This window comes from Lycorma delicatula, chromosome 3, assembly GCF_047948215.1.
Source record: "Lycorma delicatula isolate Av1 chromosome 3, ASM4794821v1, whole genome shotgun sequence".
NCBI classification, from domain to species: Eukaryota; Metazoa; Arthropoda; class Insecta; order Hemiptera; family Fulgoridae; genus Lycorma; species Lycorma delicatula.
Genome location: NC_134457.1, coordinates 186,173,620 through 186,196,642, shown reverse-complemented (window position 1 = coordinate 186,196,642; position 23,023 = coordinate 186,173,620). Strand labels below are relative to the sequence as shown.

Here is a 23,023-nt window from a genome sequence, read left to right as displayed (position 1 = left end):
CACAATTTCTTCCATTGAATAATTCTAATTGATTTCATTTTCTTTTGTCATTTTTGAGAATAAAGAGGTTGAATGCAAAAGTAATAAAACAGAATAATGTGAAGTATAATTTGAACAGATCATAGGTGTTACAAAAGAAGATTAGGTTAAAAACAGATTAAATGGGATATTGCTGTTACCAGGTAAAACAAAACCTTAAACAGAAAACAGTCAATAAAAATATTTCAGACCATGTGAAAGGCTTAATGGAAGAGTCAGTAATATAAATTTTATCCTTTGATGTTCTTACATTAAGTTAAAAAAAAAAAAACACATAAAAATTAAGATTTTAAAAAGAGTCACTGTATGTATATATCAATGCTGCTTGGATTCTGCTTTAGACAGGTATATGTTAAATATATTAATTTACCAACATCTATAAAAGTCAAATAAAAAAATCCATTTTAAGTTTGAATTAAAAAAACACAAAATGGCTTATAATTTGTTTGTATCAATTGATCACCGATCTGGTTTAACAATTTAAACAGAGCCAAAAAATGAACTTTATAATTTTTTCAATTATTATTAATTTTTTCTTAAGTGGATGATTAAAACATTAAAGCTTTTTAACGCCACTTAACTATAACCATGATAATAAAAAAATACAGGATGAAAAGGAGAAAAAGAGGTGGTGCTGTTTTCTTGAGATCCTTCACTCCTAAGAGCAGAGAATTCATAATCAATCTATAAATATAAAACAAAAATAATTACAATTGTGCATAACTATAACAATTTATTCATATAATGATTATAAAATTTACAAAAAACAATATAAATTTTTGATACAATACACAATAAAAATAAAAATTACTGTCATTTCATGTTGATATCACACAATAATAAGTTTTTAAAATAAAAAATACCATACCTATAAAAAATTATATAAAACTTTACATGAGCAATCAAAATGTTAACATGTTCAGTAATTAAGTTATTATTACTATTTAATTCCAAAAACAAAAAGCTCATCATGTTTAGTCTAGATGGTACTCTTATACACTAATTATAAGGAATTAAAAAATTCTTGAGCAATAAGAATGAAACTGTGAAAAATCTAACATTATATAAACACATGAATTTTATATTCTAAAATTAACATGTCAAATAATTATACTGTATGTATTCTATATATAAGATCTGTTTTATATTATTTGGGTATTCCAGCATTTATCTCAGATTCAATGCCACATTCATCTTTTCCTCGTAATATCTTAAATAAACCTTTGTCACCCCAATCAGTATTCCAAGAATTAGCAATTAACCAGTAAGGAGTGTTATTTTCTTTTCCCCATCCAATTATTCTAATAGCATGACCTCCTAATGCTTTTCCAGTAACATGATTGTATACTCCTGTAACAAAAAATTTAATGCAAATGTAAATTTAAAAGATTTATTTTTTCCATAAAATTCACGCAATGTTTCAAGAATTTTGCTTATTTCCTTGTAACTTCAAAGAATTTAAACAAAATATATAAATCCGAGATCCTAAGAAAAAACTTTGCAAGAAATAAACTATATAATCTAATTTAAAAATTTATGAAGGAAAAGGTTTTTTTTAAAATTAATTGAACACATATATGGAAATATACAACCGTTTATGTTATCTACAATTTATCCTATACATTTCTATAAACTATCAAAAAAACAAAAAAGTAAAAAAAGATAGTTTATCTACCACAGTATCTAGATCAGTTCCTTTTTTCAAATTTCAATTTTTTTTTTTTAAATTATTCCATCCATCCTAAATTGTAATTATCTTTAAAAATCAATTCATAGATTTCAACTTTTTAGCGGGGTTGTTATTTTCAGTGTTTTTAAGAACAGAGACCACAATTTCCCAAAGAAGTCATTCTTAATGTCTGTAATGTTTTGCCAGTGTGTGGGCATTCGTAGACCCACATACAAGTTAAAAAATGCTCTTCGACAGTGAATGCACTTGTACCTGCCATTGTTGCAGACTTGACTATGACTAAGGTCATCCTACACGAATGAATATACTAGACGATCTCCACCATGGCTTATCCTCCCCACTTTTTCCAGCAGCAGTGAGCAATATCAGCGGTGAGCTGGATTTATTACAGTGTAAAGTGACTTCCCACCAAATCCTGTAGATGTTACAGAAATGTTAAATTTGTGTTTTTAAAAATATTTTTATCTTGCTGCTGTATGGAGGCCAATGTACATGTTTTTCAATTCCTTATTTTCTATTATTATGAAGTAAAGTGGTTTTCTTAAAAACTTTTGTCAATATTTTTCTGGATTTTTTAGTGGTTTTTCTAGAAAAATGAACTAGGCTATACGTTGAATAAGATTCACTTTATGATAAGTTTCTAGACCAAAAACACCTTGTTTTTGCTTTGTAAATCACTACATTACACACATATTATCTTATGTGGCATTGACAAAAGATTGGCGATATCTATCGGTGGGCAGACACTTTCTAAAAATATCAAATATTATTTTATTATCTTTACAAATTAATTTTAAATCCAAAAATGGTGATATTAATGATGACAAAAGGACTGGAAGAATGCAATGAAAATAAAAGGAAGAATGGCAATGACAAAGGAAGCCTTCAAAAAGAAGAGGGAATTATTATATAGTAGAAGTCTGACCTTCTAGTTAGTTAATGAAGATGTTAGCCAGATGCTATTTATGGAGTTCTCGTCATATGGAGGTGAAGCATGGATGAAAGGAAGAGAGAGGATATGGATTGAGGCTTTTAGAGACTGGGGACTTGGGGCTTGTTCTATTGTTGTGAAAGTAAGATGGATGAATAAAGTGATGAATGCTGTTTTTTTAATTTACTAAGCATTTGGCATTGTTGGTATTAATACAATTGTATAAATTAAATTTCCACTTGCCAACAATTTAAAATTTTTGGCTTTTAAATTGTTTTTTCCAACCTTTTTAAATTGTTGGTAAGTGGAAATTTAATTTATACTATCGCTGTTTTAATTATTTTTTCATTCATTTAACATTCATAAATAAAATTTACCATTTTCTCTAAATGATTATGATGATTTATTTTTAGTAATGAAAATGCTCACCTGATCTTAGATTTTATGTAAACAATTTTTGAATATTTTCTTATTTTCTAATTATTAGGTTCTTGTGTTAAAAATGTTCAATTAAAAATTTTCTATCAATAGTACATTTATATTTTGATATCAAAAACACCTTTCATTGCCTTAGAAAGGCAGTATTGTTGAGAAGTTTGGGTAGATTACAACTCAAGCAATGGATTCCATATAGAAGTGGGTAAAGTAGAGAAACGTCTAAGGAATAAGCAACAAACACAGACGTGAAGAAATAAATGTCTATTTCAAATGCACACTCAATAACTATTTTTTATATACAGAATAAGCTACTTCAAAAGACGATTTATGGTGACACATGTACCCCCTGGATCTTTAAATTCCATCATTTTAATAATAGGCTGTTTATTTGCAATAAATTATTTCTTCACACATTTTCATCTAGGTACTTCAGTCTTTAAATTCTACAGCAACCTTAAGCTGGTTTATAGAAGCAGTGGTACGAGGAGAAATTGTACAAGTTAAAAATTATGAAAGCTGTAATGTGAGAACAAAAGAGGCTACCAGGTGCAGGAAAAACTAAAAACATTGAAGGTTGTTACAAACCATTCAAAGAACTCTAGTAGGAAAGGTAAATAAGAACATAAAATGAATTTCACAAGAGTATGGGTGTGCCAGTGTTTTTGTACGATTCTAAAACTTACATTCGCTTCCCAAAAATGCTAGAGAATTATAATAATGTCTCTGAAGTTATAAGTATTAAGTGTAATGCGTGAAAACAAGTTGTAACTGTAGATGTATAAAGGTCTGTTCAGAAAATAACTGAACATTTTTAATTGTGCACCAACAGAGATATTTAGTGACATGTGGTTGGCAGTATTGTACTCTGCACAACATCCTTTGTAACCATATGTTCTTGGATTTTTGCTACCTCGTTTAGTTTTCATATTATTGATATTTGACTTTACGTGTTAGTAGCAATTTTTGTAATGTATGATTTTTTGATGATTGAACTTTTGTCTCAATGTTGTACCCGTAAACCCAGTTTCGTCCCCATCATGATCCTTTGCATTACTATTTCATCGCCATTGGCTTGTTTAAGAAGTTACCAACAAATGTCCACTTGATGTTTTTTCTGCTGTTTGGTCATTGAATGATGAGTAAACTTTGCTGCAACTTGAAGCATGTTCAATATTTCAATCAAAATATCATGGCATGATCCAGTCGAGATGCTAACTTTGGTATTATTTTGTTATTTTGATAGTAATTTTTTTTTATAAATATTAAAATATTATCATATCCATTTTCAACCCCTATATTTTTATGGAATTTATTTCATTATTTAACTTCACTTTCTTATTATGTGTGTATTTAATTGCTCTATTAGTCATATTTGTAGTGTTATGATCTTTAAAGTTGAAGGTACTGGGCTCCAAACCCTAGTAAAAGTTACGTTTCTGGTGTACTTTGGTGGTTGAGGTTCAATTAACCTCATGTCTCAAGAATGGTTGACCTCAGTCTGTACAAGATTACACATCATTTACATGTCATATATACATATCATCCTCATCTCATTGAGCCATTGGGAAGTTGCTTAATGTTCAATAGTTAAACAAATTGCAATATACACATTAGAAAGGAAAGAAAGTTTTAATTCATTGTGTGAATTTATAATGCTTTATTAATCATGTTGTATGACCTAAATTCAAGTGAAACCACATATAATAGAAAATGAATAATGATTTCTTGTTTCTTGGTATTTTAAAACATGACAAATATATGTCATGTAGTTTTCTATTAAATCAATTATCTTCCTCTGATGATAATTATCCAAAGGACGAGCTCATCCTTTCTACCTTATTAATGGCTTGTATACTTTATTTATTAATAAAAATAAAAAATAAATATATTAGGTCGAAATGCATTTAAAAAATTAAGTTACATCACGTAATGTAAAGCTTTTAACAATTAAAACTAAGCATTTTTTAATGAAGATGATTCATTATCACTGTTATAATAAAAATGTTAGCTGTTTGTTCTGGATTAGTCACAAACCAACATTATAATGTATGAGTCAGACATAAATATTCATGAGTCAGAAAATGACATTAATAGTTAACTACAAACATGGAATTGATTAATGATTCATTGTATATAATTTTATTAAAACTTACTAAAACCAATAAATATTTTAAACCTACAGAGAAAACTGATAAGTTTAACATAAAAAGCCCTCTGCATAGCAATGTTAATCTTAAAAAAAAAAATGATATTGAAATATTTCGTAAAGGATATATATATATATTACACCAGAAAAAAAAAATGTTCTCATTTATAATCACATTTTTTTATTTTATAAAGCAAGTTTTACAACATTCAGTGTTTATCAGCTATTAGACAGTATATTTGGTATAAGGTTTTGACCTTTTGATATAAAATACACTAAGGGCAAAGATATCAATAAAAATAAGAATTATTCACATTATGATAAATTTTTTTTTTAATTGGTAAAAATTATAAAAAACTTGCTTTCAATACAGAAATTGTTCTAGGGGACATTGAGTTTTTATTTTTTTTTTTTAAATTCATGAAAAATGTTTCCTTTAGACTTTTGAAAAAGGTTAGCACAAATAATTTGAAAAGCGCTCTTTAGAAGTACAGTTTCCACGAAATTGGAAAATGAGCAGATTTTCAAACTGAACTAATAATATAAATCATATGATGAAATTTTCAAAAATATCATATAGGAAACTCACTAACACAGTTTAAAATTTATGAATACTGTAAATCAGATAAATAAGAATCTATTAAGCAAATAAATACCAAAGAACTACATCACCACCAGTAGCTGCTACTACATAAATTAAACCAAAAGCTACCATCAAATTCTAATGAGCTGATGAACATTGCATCAGTTTTAAGATAAATTTTTTTAAAAAAGTGACTTTTTTTTTAAAGAGATCTTATAAATAACCTTAATGGTAGGTTTCACTTATATACTTAGTAAAATAAAATAATAACATATACCAGATTTATATTGTACAAAATCTTCATAAACAGTAAAAGCACCTTCAACAGGACCATTTTTAAATATTTCTGCTTGTATAGCTTTCTCACCACCATTTATAGAGTATGCCTTACTACCTATAAAAAAAGAAGAAATATTACTGACAATAGAGAAATATACATACGAGGTCTGTAAATAAAGTATCAAACTAATTTTTTTTGGCAGCCAGAATGGCAACACTGAAAGTTACTAGTAAACATATGGTTTTATGAGCAGTTCATTTATATTAGGAATTAATATTTTTAGTCCATTGTTGCCACATGAGACATAAATAAACTTTACATGAAACGATTTTTTGTTGTGCGTAACAAAAATGATGATAATACTAATTATGAGCAACATTGTGCAATCAATTTTTTTGTTACTCTGTGAGAATGCTACTGAAACTTTTTCAAAATTGAAAAGGGCATATGGAGATTATGCTCTGTCACGGGCCCAAGTTTTTAGGTGGTTAAAAGCATTTTCAGATTGCTGGGAATCAGTCCGGACGATCCATGCTCTGAAAGACAATTAATGTCAAAAAAAAAAACTGAAATGTTGAGCGAATCAGAGACTTGATACGGTATGACCAATGATTTAACGGTCAGAATGATTGCAGAACAACTAAATTTGAACCATACCACAGTCCATCAAATTGTTACAAACAAATTGGACATGGAAAAAATTTGTGCAAAATTGGTCCCAAGAAACCTCAAAGTTGAACAGAAAAACAACAGAGTGGAAATGTGCCATGATCTTCTAGGATGAATTGAAACTGACCCTGATTTTCTAAAAAATGTTATTACTGGTGATGAATCTTGAATATTTGAGTAAGACCCTGAAACATAACGCCATAGCAAGGAGTGGCACACTTCAAACTCACCACATCCCAAAAAAAGCAAAAATGAGCAAATCAAAAATCAAAACCATGCTAATTTGTTTCTTCAATAGTAATGGGATTGTCCATAAGAAGTTTCTGCTTACAGGACAGACTGTAAATCAATATGTTTACAGAAATATTTTTGAAAGACTGCAGAAAAGAGCTGCCTGCGTGAGACCAGCCATCAAAGACAACTGGATGCTGCATTATGACAATGTATCTTGTCACACTGCACTCTCAATGAGTTTTTGGCAAAGGAAAACATTCCTGTAGTTCCTCAACCACCTTATTCACCTGACTTGAGCCTCTGCAACTTTTTCCTGTTCCCAACTTTAAAAATACACCACAAAGGAAACCAATTTGGAATAGTAGAAAAAAAATGTAACCAATCATCTGAAGGATATTCTGGTTTCTGAGTTCCAACACTGCTATGAAGAATAGGAAAACTGTTTTTTAAAATGTTGTGTGGCTTCCACAAGGGAACTATTTCCAAGGTGATAGAGTGCATGTATAAGTGGACTGTAAATAAAAAGTTTTTCTGAACAAGTGTCATTACTTTAGCTACACATAAAAAAACCAAATAATTAAATAATATACCAAATTGTCTCAGATCCAATTTCATGTAATTACTTGTTCCCAGTTAGTATAAAACAGCCTACTGATTGATTCAGTATTATGACTAATGGTGGACTGAGCCATCACAACTTGTCAGAATAATCATTATTCAGATCAATATTGTACACAACTCAGCCGATCAGAAGTCTCTAAACAAAACAAGAAGAAAAATGAAAATGACTCAATGCCCAGGAATTCTAGCCTCTTTACAGGACCACTTAAAAGTAGAAGCCAATTAACCCATTATAGTCTTCTGACCGGCAGCCAGATGGTGAGCTGCCACTTGTGAAATACAGCACCCAGACTAACTAAATGACTCTTCTCAGAGCTAACCTATGATAACTGATGCCAACCTGCCTCCTATCACCTTTGTTGACCACTCTGGCAGCTAACTTAACTCACTCCTTCTCAGGACCAGAAATGTTCAATGTACCTCTTGAGAATGCAACATTTTTAATTAAAAACATATCTTTATTTATATTTTAGGAAACTCTGTATAAATAAATAATTCAGATTAATAATAATAAATATCATAGATTGTATCAGGAATGGGTAAATTTGATAATCTAGAGGCAACAGAAGGAAATGCCTTAGCAATTGCCTAGAAGGATCAGGGGAAACTTTGATCAGAATATCACAATATAAAAACAGTATAAAAAAAAGGGAAGAAGTTGAAGTGCATATAAAAGTGAAGTTGAAGTTGAGTGCAATGTTGAAGTGAATATAACAATGATATATATAATAATAGTTTTGAATATATAAGATAATAAACAAAGTTAGAAGCAAATAAAATAAATTTGAAGGCATTAATTGATTGTTATTATTAAGATAATAATTATTACTATCTTTTCTGCTAAGATCACTATAGTTTCTATGTTGAGTAATGTTTACCTTTCTTAGCTTCATTCTTTTATTATATGTTGAGCGTTTCAGAACCACTCCATTGTCAATACTTATTGTATTGGTATCTTTAAATTTCTGATATCTTTATACAGTTTTTTTAGTTAATGCCCCTCCCTTTATTTGACATCATGCCTTATCTGGCCTTCTTTTTGTTTATTTGTTGTTAATAGTTAATTTAACATCAAATATAAATTAGTTCACTATTGTCACATAACCAAAATACATACATGAAACAAGAAAAATTAAGGAAGAGACCAACCAGTTGGTGAAATGATCAGTATGCTGGCTTCTAAATTAACTGGTCTTGGGTTCAATTTATCCTAAATAATAAGAGAAATGGCAACTTCCATAAACTAAAAAGGCAAGTACAATTACTTATTCATTTAGTTCACTACACATGGGCTTGGATTATGTCCTAGTGATATTTTCTCAACAAGGTAACAATTACAGATGATCATGGACATTATTACAACCTACAGTTTTATCATCTTACCTAGATAAGATTGCTCTCAGCAATTTATTTGTTAGGTGCCAAAATGAAATGGCTGTCACTGAACATACATGAGACACTAGTGCAAGTGATTTCCTGAAAACAGCTAGCTGTTCTCAAGAATAACTAGTACGCAAGCCAGGCTTACTAGGAGGAAGGGGAAGGAAGAGAAGTAATTGTTTTTTGTTGTTTTCTTCAATGTGTCCAATATACTATTACATAACAGCAATTTATTTATTACTACATGAACCATCATTCAATATTCATAGTTTTACTTTTTATTTATTTAAGCAACAACAGGCTAACTACCCAATTACAATTACTTATAAGAAATTAAGTTTGTAGTGTAAGAAAGATACCAATCTGAATTGATTACAATATATTAACACTTATTTTTAGGAATTTTAACATTAAGGATTATTGTTCTTTTAGAAAAAATTGAAAATTAGGATGGAACAAAAAAAATTCTGAAAAGGAAAATATCTTGTTCTGTTCGCTCAATTTTATGAAGAAATAACTGTTTCAGTCAGTCTTATTATAAAAAACATACTAATTTGGAAAATCCATTGTTTATTAATATAAAACATAAATAAAACTCCATATAAGGTAGAAACATAAGGAAATAATGAAGTTGGAGATGACTTGCAGAAACGACTAACCTGAAAATATGGAAAAGAATCAGAAAAAGAAAAGTGGTTTGGGAAAAAATCTTAATACTTGAACTAATGATTGTGAATAAAAAAATAATAAGTAGTATTTTTGTGATTTATAAAATTTGATACTTCCATATTTTGACATTCTAGATTCAGCAAAATTAAATGCATAATACAATAACAGTAAACAACTGTTATCTTTGTTGTTATAATTTAATACTAAGAGAAATATATCCTGTTTTTGTAAAATCATGTTTATTATTGTAATATATTTGTCATATATATATATATATATGAAAACAATCTTATCTGAATTAGAAATTAATTTCTATTAAATTTATTATTACAAAATAAATTTCTTATCGCTTTTCTGGTCAATGATTTGCTGAGGTCAAATGCTTGTATGACGAGATTTAACAATAACTTATGAGATTGTAAAGTAATATGATTGATTTTTCATAAATTATTAAATAAATAATAAATTATTTGCATTTCTCTTACTTTTTTGTAATGTACAATAAATATTATGTTAAGTATATACCAAACATATTTTAAATTTAAAACAAACAAACAAACACGCATGGCTAAATATAAAACCATTGTTATTCTCCAGACAGATTCTGATGAGTATTAAGACCACATCATGAAATTAATATATGTTTACTAATAATCCCAATACAAAATTTTCAATACTAAATACAGGTAATATTTTCCAACAGATGATTTCAGTCCTTCAAAAAATCCATTTTTATATTATATTAATTAATCAAGCAATAATTAGGTAACAAAAACTATTAAGAGGTTTTCTTAATCTTCTATATAAGATAAAAATTGTTTAAATAAAGCTAACTGCTTTTGAGTTGTTATAAACATAAAAATGTACATGAAACTGGATGAACTGCAGAGTCCAAGACAAACAAAATTAAGACCTTAAAATGTAAAACATATTTTTGCCTTCCCTAGTTCACTTTTACTTATTCTCTATTTAACTAGTACATACCACGATGTAAATCCTTTTTGTAAGGAACATTGTAATTCTTTTCACATGATTTAACACATACTGGAGTTTTACCACCTTCTTTACATGGTGGACGTGTCCCATTAACATGGTGTTCACATGGAGAAATCAGGTAAGGTTGACAACCCTGCAACATCACATACACAAAAAATAACAAAATTAGCAACAATGATCAGTACCTTCATTTCTGAAGGAGAGGCAAACAAAAAATTTTAAAAGTGGTGAAAATTCAAAACACTGCCAGTGTTCTATTAGTTGGGAACAATATTCACAATTTGAAGAAAAACTGATAGGTAGCAGTATAATGCAATAACAGTCATGATACAGCTACATTTGTAGCATTCTGTAATGGTTTCTTTTTTTAAGTAGCAAAAGGATAAAATTTGTTGGAGTGAATCAATAAATGAAAGATAAATATGGTGATGCATATCTAACACTACAGCAAGTGGACTAGGAAGTTCAGGTTTACGTCACTTTTGCATCAATTTTCCTTGATTAGGTCAGGGATACCAAACACTAATGTTAGAGGCTGTTATGACAGATGATGCCACACTGCAGGAAAACTATCGCTTCACACTGAATGAAATAGCCACCCACATAGATACAAGTCATAGATCAGCATATCATATAGCCAATGATATTTGACAGTTTAATAGTGTCAATAAGCAAGTGTTATCTATATGAGTACAAAGACTTTTCTAAATGTATCCATGCACTTCATTGGAATACCTTTAATTGCATACTGTGGAGATAACACAGAAAATTATGTGAGCATAACTTTATAATCAATAAATCGCAAAATTAAAATAAAAAAATTACTTTACCTCAAAAATCCTTTTGACAAATAAAATATGGTATGTAGGATACACAGTTCTAAACCTTAGAATGGTATATATCTCTTAATATAAATTAATTATACTCTGTTTCAAAGCTTGACTTTTTCTGAGTTTTATTCCATTTAATGTGCTTTATTAAAATTATTTTGAGATTTCATAGTTTCTCCACAGATAAAAAAACGTTTTCACAGATATATTATACTCCATAACTTATATTACATTCACCACAAGAATGATCGCCATTTGCAAGTGAAACAGTACTGAAAATAATGAAACTTTACCTACTAATGTTTATTAAACTGGCTGATTAACATTGAATCAAAATGGATGTAAAACACAAATAATACATGAACATTTATTACATATGCAGGACAATTTAAAACCTTTTATGTAGATAGTTTACATAATCTACATTTCTACATTAAATCATTTCACAATCTGTACAAGACAAAAATTATTTTTAAAAGTAAAATATATTTTTAATTTTTATAGCATTCACCTTTATATAACATATTAATCTTTAAACAATTTCAAACTAAAAAATGTTTGCTACAACATAAAGCAGGTTTGTAAAGTTTATTTTACTTATGTTTAAATGCATATGTTATTTTAATTTTTCTAATTATCATTTGCTTTCAACAGATGTTAAAATGTTCAGGACTGAATTTGAAACCTATCATTTATGTAACACTAATTATAATACTGATAAAACAAACAAGAAAAGGTTAAGATAAAATAAAAATTTTAAAAAGTTAATAAAACATTAGCACATCACGAACAAGCATCAGTAATGAATCTATACAAAAAAGATTAAATTTGTGATTTATTGGTAGTAAGTAAATTATTATTTTATTGCCATTAATATAAAATAACTACACATTTTTTTTATCCAGCTGAGAAAAGAAAGGAGTTTGTTTCAAATGGTATTACATAGTTGTAAATAAATACACATATTCATTTTGGTAATTATTTCAAGAAAAAATTTTGATAATTATTTCAGTGGAAAAAATGTAACAAAATTTGCCACTATAAAATAAATAAAATATTTATTTAATTATACTTTAGGAAAACCAAGTATAGGTTCATATCTTGTTAGCTAAACTAATGGATTAAATTACTATTTTTTAGAAGTATAACTCTTCAAAAAAAAAAAACTTTTATCATTGTGAATCGCACATATTTGAAAACAGAAACTTTTAATCTGAAAACATATTGTAATAGTCAGAGGAAAAATACAATTGATGTAAAGAAATAAAATATTTGGACTGAAAAATGGAACAGATCAGTTTGTCCATACACCTATTATTATATACCTTTCATTTTTATTATATAGACCTTTCATCAAGGTCTAACTGGTTAATATTTCCATTTTAACTTTGCATATTATAAAAAAAAAAATTAGTTTGACATACAAATTAAACATTTTGTACTCAAAATTTTAATAAAAAAAGAAAAGAAAAGGGGATATGAAGTACAAAGGAATGGAAAAGATAAAAATGTATCAGAAAAATGAGACTATTCCTAACAGACAGGAACATTATGTGAGGCTGTACACATCATCAGTTAATTGAACATGCTTCCAAAAGGACAACCGTTTAATACCTATACAAATACAGAATAACTTTTTAAAAAACAGCTGTATGCATTCATTCCTAGAAATGATAAACCTGTAATATCATACAGAACAAGAAATGCTGAAAAAATTAAATTAAAAAGTGACATGGCATTGCAAGATAAAAAGCAGTAACACTGTAAATGTAAATAATTGCCAGCTCCTTCACCAATGATGTGTCAGAAAGGGTACTCCAAAAAGTCAGATTTACAAAATTCAAAATTTGTAAAAATCAAGCTTATGTAATATTCTACAAAGTTCAAAGTGTACTTACACATTTGGTTTTACCTCCTAAAATCAGAGAAGTAGCTTACATCAATAAAAGTTTCACAAAACAAGAAAAATAAAACAAAACAAAATGCGGGATCCTGCGAAAGTACTTTCATAATAAAATTAAAGTAAAATGCTTCTTATCTCAATATTCTGTAGTAGGTGGTTTTTATTTTTAACATTACAAAAGAATAATATGATTCTTAAAATAATTCATTTTGGTAAAATATATTATATATAATTTAATGAAATGAAATCATACAAATTACCTGATGAGAATCATAAAGTCCACCGGAGACGATACCAGTGGTAACCCAATGTTTCCAAGCCATACCAGGAAAACCACCATTACAACCAAAACCACAAAAATGACAACAACTTACAAGATTTTCAGATGAAAAGTGGAAATTCTGAGTTGCATTTGAATGTATACAAACTCTATCACTCATGGATTCAACAGCTCCAAAAGCCTAGAATGTAACAAAATATACAATAAATTTTAAAACCTCTGTTAAATTAAATCAAACAATTGACACTGAATTTATGTATCATATTTATTAAATAAGTAATACATATTTTATCTCTGCTTGTTACAAGCAAAGTAAATGCTGTCCGGTATAATTGGTTAAAATTTCTGTGTTTAAATCTGATATACGGAATGTTCTGGGACAAATTAACCAAACTTCAGGAACTGATTCAGGACATCATTTTGTGATTTTCAACAAAAAAAAATTTCACAGGAATGGGTAAACCTACATTAAATCTGGTAAATCTAAGACTAGTGTCCTGTTCTACAAAATAAAAAACTTTGAAAACATCACCTTTAAAAATTTCAAAATGGAGACCATTTTATATTTTAATCTTCAATATCTTTCTAATTATTTGATTAAATTTTTATTTTACAAAATTTATTAAGCATTTCATCTTGAACAAAATGACACCTCATTTGTAAAAATCCATTGACAAACACTTGAGTTATTGCAGACAGCTTGCGCATTAAAAGGAATGTGATAATTTTTATTAATTTTCCATTATTACTTATTATTAATAACTTTTATTACATTTAGTAGAGGAAATAACAACAGGCAAAAAATTGTCAGTTTGCATTGCGGTCCACAAGCATATAGCCGGGTTTGTTGTCTGCAATAACTCAAATGTTTGTCAACCGAATTTTGCAAATGAGGTGTCATTTTGTTCAAAATAAAATGCTTAATAAATTTTGTAAAAGTAAAAATTTAATTAAATAAATAATCAAAAAGATATTGAAGATTAAAACATAAGATGGCCACCATTTGAAATTATTGAAGGTGACATTTTTAAAATTTTTTATCAAATTTGCCAAATTAAATTAAACTATTTATATAAAAATAGAGTATCCACTTACCAGCAATTGTGAGTACTGACTATCCTACGAAAAATAACATTAAGAAAATTGAACTTAATTAAAGTAGATTTCCCCCTTCATGAGAAATTATCTTTTTGTTGAAAATCACAAAATACAGTCCAGAAGGAAAACAAAGCAAAATAGGACTTACATCAATATGAACTTTTTTGCTCATTTTGGTGTCCTGAATCAGTTCCTAAAATTCAGCTAGTAATCCCGAAATGTTCTGTATATAAAATGCAATTTTTCCTTAAAAACAAAAAAGATGTATATATATATATATATATATATACATTTTTACCAACCCTCATGCCAGAACTCTTCTTTTTATATTGATATTTAACAAAAGAATACCAAATAGTATATCATAAAGATTTTGATGAACTGTTAAGATGAAACTACAATGGTGATTATAATTTAAACCAAATAGATTAAAAAAAAAAACTGGTTTTATTTTTGACAATAAGGAGACCAGCAACATATTTTTCAAGCAATATTACATATTTGTAATATTTCTAGCTTTTGTAAACTCTTGAAATTTGAAATAATTGATAAAGTAAGAGTCACCCGATCCAGGTTACAAATGCACATCCTTCATGAAGTAAAGTTTTTAAATGAATAAATAAAGGTATCTAACCATCCTACAGCACTATGATTTAGTAACGGTTTTAGATATTATTTGATATTCAAACTATACATCTGATAATTCTGGACATTCACACATGATTCTATTCTTAAAATTGCAAATAAAATATGGTTTCTGCTGGGTTTCTTGCCAGTTAGAAATTTCAAACAGAACTAATGTAACACAAAGAAATTCTGCTCAATTAGTGTATTATTCATCTTGTTAATGCTTATTCCTAATATGTTTAATGAAGAGTGCTTGGCAGAATGGGTGGCTGTACTAGACAGAAGTGAATCACATTAAAGCTTGTGCATTGTACATGTCACCAGTGTGTATCAGTCACCATGAAGACTTCAAATAATGACAAATGGCTTCTTAGACATTTACGTATGGAGCACACCAAGTTAATGCGTGGATTCCTCGTGTCATTTGGTGAAGCTGCAATAAGCCTACTAGAAACTGCTTCATAACATTCTCCTTGATCCTACTAGAAACTGTTTCATAACATTCTCCTTGATTGCATATTTCTTACAACATTACTTTGCACATTTTAACTAGTACGCAGAATTGACCAATACTTTAAGAAATGAGACTAAACTGACAACTTTTCAGATTCCTTAAATTTGTCTGAAGTTTAATTAATTTAATTGAAAATTTGATTTTTGTAGAAGCACCTCACACTCTTACCTCAATTATAATAAGCCCTTTATGATATAGTATATATTATTCACTTGTAATATTCCTATTGTAATATATATATATATATATATATATATATATATATATATATATAAATATTGTACTATACTCAAATACTGATCTGTATCAATTTAATTATACAATTTTTTTAATTTTTTCTAATTTTAAACACAGCAGCAGTGCACTCATAGCGTAACATTCTGTCATATACGGCTTTTGAGTTATATCACACCCATCCACATATTTTCCTTGAAAAAAAAAAACTGTTTTTGTAACCATATTGTCACAAATTTATGTTAAAAGCAATTATCTTAATAATTTCAACTAAAAGCAAAGAATTATTCTTTAATAAATCAGAAAATAGTATACAAATCTATAAACTATTATGATTAATAATAACATAACGTACCCAACAAGAACCACATGAGCCTTGGTCACGGATTTCTCTGATAGTGGGACAATTTGGCCAATTAGTTCTCGAGTCAAATTCTTCTGGAAGGTCCTTAAAAGATTCTTCACCTTGTACTAGAGGTTCCAGTCTATTTTTATGTGAGTCAGGATGAACTCCCATTAAAGTTTTCAAATAGCCCAATGGAATGTCTTTGTGAAAATTTCTTCCTGCCTGTAAATATTTCCAAACAGATTGCAAACAACCACAATAAAATTATAAATATATTGAATTTTCTTCCTGCCTGTAAATATTTCCAAACAGATTGTAAACAACCACAATAACATTACAAATATATTGAATTTATGCCTTCAAATTCTGGTTTCACAATCTTAAAAAATTTAATGAGAAAAAATATACAGAAACAGAATGAATATTATTAAGTACTTAAAAAAATTATAACTTACTGCAGTCCTCGCTTTTCTAATTCATTTTAGATGCGATTTAAATCTCAAAAATATACAATGGATTAATTTTTTCAAGTTACCACATTAAGTAGAATCAGCTCTCAAAAAATTAATTCCATAAAATGTACAGTACAAGTCAACCAGTAAATATAAACTGGTAAGGCATACACAGAATTCATCTCAAGTAAACAATTACTTCATAGATTTCTTTGATGAAAAATGTTATTAAATTCCTCAGAATTTTGACAAAAAAAATCTAGAACATATGTAAGAAAATAAGACAGTAATGTGCGGCATTTACCATCCTTTGTTCATGCAGGAAATCAAACAGCAGTACACCTTTTGAGTTCTAAACACAGTTGCCAGAACTTTTCCAGCTGACAAGCATTTCTTGGCCTTGATTGGTGCCCCCTCCCTTCTTTTCCACTACTCTATACTTAATCTCTTGCTTTCCAGGGTTGTTGGTGAACCCATGTTTTGTCAAATGTAATAATACAGTCCAAAAATGCTTCTCCTTATTCAAAGCAATTCATTTCAAAATTTTTTGGCCCAATCAAACACTTCAGTTACTGACAGGGTAGTGTCTCTGAACTATGCCAGGGGTCAAATTTCAGAGGATTCGACACCTTTGTTGGAGAGAAATTGGATAACAATTCGTTGCACAATGGAAAATGGTATCTCCTGCTCAAAAATTTCACTACAATATGGGACATCACCTACCGCCGTGGGTGTAGGACCACTCGCACTCCTATAAAAGGCTCGTTAGACATTTACGTGTGAAACACACCAGGTTAATGCATGGATTCCTCATGAATTTTGTGAAGCTACAAAAAGCCTACTAAACTGCTTCATAACATTCTCCTTGATTGTATATAATAACATAAAAGAGAAGACATAATTCTCTTTATCATCTTTCATTTAACTTTGTGATAATTAGTATGTGTGGGGGGGGATTGCTCCCCTCCACACATAGCCAACTAACTACCAGCAGCACCCCACCACATTCACTGCTCTTCCTCAGTTCAAGTGGAAAAAATTCCAGTTCACATTTGAATGACCCTCATACTTAAACTGTACAAGTCTTTTAAGTCTAGTACCACACTGATCTTAGAAAATTCTTTACATACTCCAAACACCAGAAAGCTTCCAAGTATTGTCATTTCTATTTTAAAAGAATATTCTACCAACTTATCAGCTGCAATGACAGTAACAGCAGAAGAAAAATTGTTGTCGTACATTATTTTTATTCTTTGCAAAACAGACAGTAGAGCTTGATATTTCACACTTTTACTTTCACTATAATTTTCAGTACAAACTATGTAAGGTTTCTGAATTATTTAAAATCAACAAAATAATAATCTTTTTTTGATATCATTATACTACACAAACATATTATCCCATAAATGACATCTGTTTTTGTCATGGCTGAAGAAGAAAGGCTTTGTAGCTGAACCACTATATGAAAAAGCAGGAACTTTAGATCTAGCTCCTTTAGCCAATAGGAAGCATATTTCTAAAAATATAATTTGATATACAGTTTGAATAAATAATACAAGAGCTGCAGGATTCAGGCAGCAAGTTTAATGACTTGGATCTAGATTTTTAATTTTCTGTAACTAGTAACAGTAAAGGTGTAAATAATAAAAGAAAATATCTGTTGCCTGGAAAAGTACGTCTTCATACTGGTGGTAGTAATAATATTAATCAGGAGGCTTAAGGAAGGGACTTAAGAGTATCTGTCATAGTACAGTCAATTTGTATTTTTATTTAAAAATCCTTACCTACCGATTGATGTTTTTTTCCATATGTTAACTCCAGATTTTTAACATCCCCACCCATAGATTTTTTAAAAACTCAAAAAGTTTTTGAAATGCGTTTTTCTCTGAATCTATGCATTTTAGAGAAAAGTTTTCAAACAAAAAGAGGACATTCTCCTTTTATTTAAACAATTTTCTTGTATGACTTACAGTTTTGGAGCTGTAGCTTGTGAAAGTGTGAAAATGTTGTGAATTGGGCACGTGTTCGAAACCGGTCTAGTTGTTTACAACTTCAGCGCCACCTAGTATTTCAATTTCAAATTATACGGCATAACTTCAAGGACATTAATTGTAGAGGAGAATGTCCTCTACAGTTTTTGTTTGAAAACCTTTTCTCTAAAATGCATAGATTCAGAGAAAAACGCATTTCAAAAACTTTTTGAGTTTTTCAAATTTTTCAAAAATCTATGGGAGGGAGATGTTATAAATCTGGAGTTAAGCTTCCCTCATCACCCCTAACACATGGACAAAAGATCAATCTGTAGGTAAGGATTTTCAAATACAGCCTATTTTGATGACAAATTGCCTGTAATAGTAGCAGAGCAACATGACTTCAACTTTCAAATCAGCATTTTTAAAAAATAAATGCATAGATTAATATAAAAGTGAAATAAAAAAAATTCTAGATTTTTGATAGCAAGAACAACTGATGGATGACATTGTATTGACTCTTCTTGGTTTTTATAATGAGAAAGTCTTGGGACTAGAATTTTGTGAACGTAAAGCCTAAAAGCAATGTCTCTATTTACTATGCATAAAATAATAATTCAACATCCAAAATTTATTATTAAGCAAACTGTAATTTGAAAAGATAACAATTGACAAGTTATTTATTTTTTCATAATTTTAAAAATAAAATTTTAAGTAGGCTAACTGTAATAATCTTTATAAACAACTGTTCAAATAAAAATTAGGAATCATAAAAAAATAAATTACTTAAAACATAAATACAGTATAAACTCATTTACTAAAAGTTAAAACCTTACCTTCCATGTTTTGGCAAGTGAATTTATATGATCGATAAATTCGTCAGATAGTGGATGTAACTCATGGCTGGGTGCTGAAGAAGCAGTAGTCGGTTCACAAACAATTAATCTACAGGTTAGTGTAATGCATAACAGAAATGTGATATGTGGAGTGGTCATCTTGTACTATAAATTTAAAAAAACAAACATAATAATGTATGTTAATGAAAAAAAGTTTCTTAGATAAGTTTTAAAACTATAGTACATAAATAGATGCATTTATAAATTAATTTTTACACAAAAAATCCACCATTCAGGTTTAATTTAAATGCTTTGTATCAAAATAGAGCTCAATGCAACTGTTTCATGTGCCATGGACACACAATAGCCACAAAGTCATATTTTCTTACAATTTACTCAGATAAAACAGAAGAATATCAGAAAAATCAGATTATCAGTTCAGATGCAATTCCTAATTGAATTGATCATCCCCTAACTCAAATTTTTCTTTTCCAATAACAGACAGGTTTTGTTGGTCAGGTTGTTTTGCTTGTAGCAACAAGCATAGCAGTTACTTTTCTTATGGTACTTAATGGTGATCTTTAAGGTAATTTATATCAACTGGATTGTCTCAGAACTCTATTTCCTATTGTTCAATGAAAAGCCCCATTGGACGTGTTGCCTATCAGGTAAAGCCAGATGTCCTAAACACTTTACATTCTTCATTTCAACTCCTGAACAATATTAAAAAAAATGGATTTAAAACAATATATATATATTTACAGGCTTGGCATTGAAGGCCTTGAGTAAAGTATTGATTTTCCACTCGCTGCACAGAAAGTACTGTAGAATTTACGACAAACAGCTGCTCCTCAATTTAAAATCCTATTAATGCTTAGCTTATCATACAGGTAAATTTATCACAGATTTCTTTTCTATAGTGAAAGAGAAACCCTGACTACTGAGATATTAATTTACATAATACTTCTTCAAAAATTCATAATTTTTTTTTTTTATAAAAATATTTAATCATAAAATTATCTGATTCCATTTTGACTAGATCTGCATACAGATGTTACAGTATTCAAAGTTTCCATTTCTTCTTTCTGGCAATTTTGTCTTTATTTCTTTGAAACCAACATACTCTCAAGCTTCTTATTTGTACTTTTACTTGTTCTATGATCCATTTAATTTTTTACATTTTATTTAATTGAAAATGTTGAAAACTTCAATCTCATTCCTGCATCATATGCAAACATCTACCTAAAAAAAGGTATATCAACTCTTACAAAAGTTATTTTTTGCAAACTTACCTTACGTTTACAACAAAACAAACCACTTAGCAAACTACTACTTCCAAAACAAATAACCTACTTATTTATTTAATCATTCAATCGTTAAATATTTGTAAAAAGTATCATCATAAAAAATATTAAAAATAAATTATCACGGAAATTTAAAAAAATAAAATGTATTCTAACACAACCCACCTCATGAGCTGAACAACGAATAACTTGTAGTACAAGAATCGCTCACTGGTCGCCTATTTAAAGTAGTAACACGTACGAAACGCGACTTCAAACGATCACGATTATAGAACTAATGATCAATTATATACATCCAATCGGACACTTTTACAACACCTAAGTAAAAAAATTCCCTCCATCTCCCAAAAAATAATGTTTTTTGTATGACAAAAATTAATAGTAATGCTATTAATGCAAGTTTTAACCTACGTCATTACATTGCATGCGTGTCACTGCTATTAAACTTTCAGCGAAGAAAATGTAAAAATATTTATTATCCTGCTACCAAATAAATCGTTTAACTTTGGAAACCATATAATAATAAGTAAAAAATTTCATTTGAATCAAATTTCTATATACAGTAAAATGTACTCATATTAAGAAATAAAAAAAAAAATTATTTATTAGTTACTAAAGATATAGAAAATGCTAACATTGCATTTAAATAAAAAGTAGTTGGAAACATTAGTTTAGAATGTTTTTATGATACACTAAAACAAAACTTTGAAGCTAGTGTACATTTAAAAAAAAGAAAAAGTAAATAATTATAAATATCTTAAATCGCTTAAATATAGTGAAATTTCATAAACCGATATTTTTAAACAAAGAGAAAAAGAATCAAGTAATATTAACAATTGCAATTTTAAACGTTATAAATACAGCGTCAAATAATGGGCAGGCAGGAGAAGGTTTCGTGATGAACAAGAAGATAGGGAGGAGAGTGGAGTATTTCAAGACGCATAGCGATAGAATCATTGTAATAAGGATAAAATCAAAACCTAAACCGACAACGATTGTTAACGTCTATATGCCTACAAGCGCCCATGATGATGATGAGGTAGAATGTGTATACGAAGAGATTGATGAAGCAATTAAACACGTAAAAGGAGATGAAAATTTAATAATAGTTGGAGATTGGAATGCAAGCATTGGAAAAGTCAAGGAAGGAAATATAGTGGGTGAATACGAGCTGGGCAAAAGGAATGAAAGAGGGGACCGACTTATAGAGTTTTGCACAAAGTATAATTTAGTAATTGCCAACACCCAATTTAAAAATCATAATAGAAGAATATACACTTGGAAAAAGCCAGGAGAAACTGCAAGGTATCAGATAGATTATATCATGGTTAAGCAAAGATTTAGAAATCAACTCGTTGACTGCAAAACTTACCCTGGAGCAGACATTGATAGCGACCATAATTTGGTGATAATGAAATGTAGATTGGGGTTTAAAAACCTGAAGAAAAGGTGTCAGATGAATCGGTGGAATTTAGAGAAGCTTGAGGAAGAGGAAGTAAAGAAGATTTTTGAGGAGGACATCGCAAGAGGTCTGAGTAAAAAAGATAAGGTAGAAAACGTAGAAGAAGAATAGGAGAATGTTAAAAAGAAAATTCTTAAATCAGCAGAAGCAAACTTAGGCGGAATAAAGAGAACTGGTAGAAAACCTTGGGTTTCAGACGTTGAAAACCTTGGGTTTTGAACGTAGAAAATATAAGAATGGTAGTGATGAAGAAAGTAAAAGGAACTATCGACAATTAAGAAATGCTATAAACAGGAAGTGCAAACTAGCGAAAGAAGAGTGGATTAAAGAAAAGTGTTCAGAAGTGGAAAGAGAAATGAACATTGGTAAAATAGACGGAGCATACAGGAAAGTTAAGGAAAATTTTGGGGTACATAAATTAAAATCTAATAATGTGTTAAACAAAGATGGTACACCAATATATAATACGAAAGGTAAAGTCGATAGATGGG

General features: G+C 29.0%; 1 protein-coding gene across 1 annotated transcript; it reads right to left on the bottom strand.

Annotated features, from left to right (window-relative positions):
• Positions 1 to 746: 746 nt before the first annotated feature.
• CtsB (Cathepsin B) lies at positions 747 to 21,394 on the bottom strand. Its single transcript, XM_075361196.1, has 7 exons — positions 21,236 to 21,394; positions 19,767 to 19,931; positions 16,518 to 16,730; positions 13,670 to 13,870; positions 10,665 to 10,809; positions 6,105 to 6,221; positions 747 to 1,389 (listed from the first exon to the last, which is right to left on the bottom strand). The coding sequence occupies exons 2-7, from the start codon at positions 19,923 to 19,925 to the stop codon at positions 1,187 to 1,189; spliced, it is 1,038 nt and encodes a 345-aa protein (XP_075217311.1). The 5' UTR covers positions 19,926 to 19,931; positions 21,236 to 21,394; the 3' UTR covers positions 747 to 1,186.
• Between the last annotated feature and the right edge of the window lie 1,629 nt (positions 21,395 to 23,023).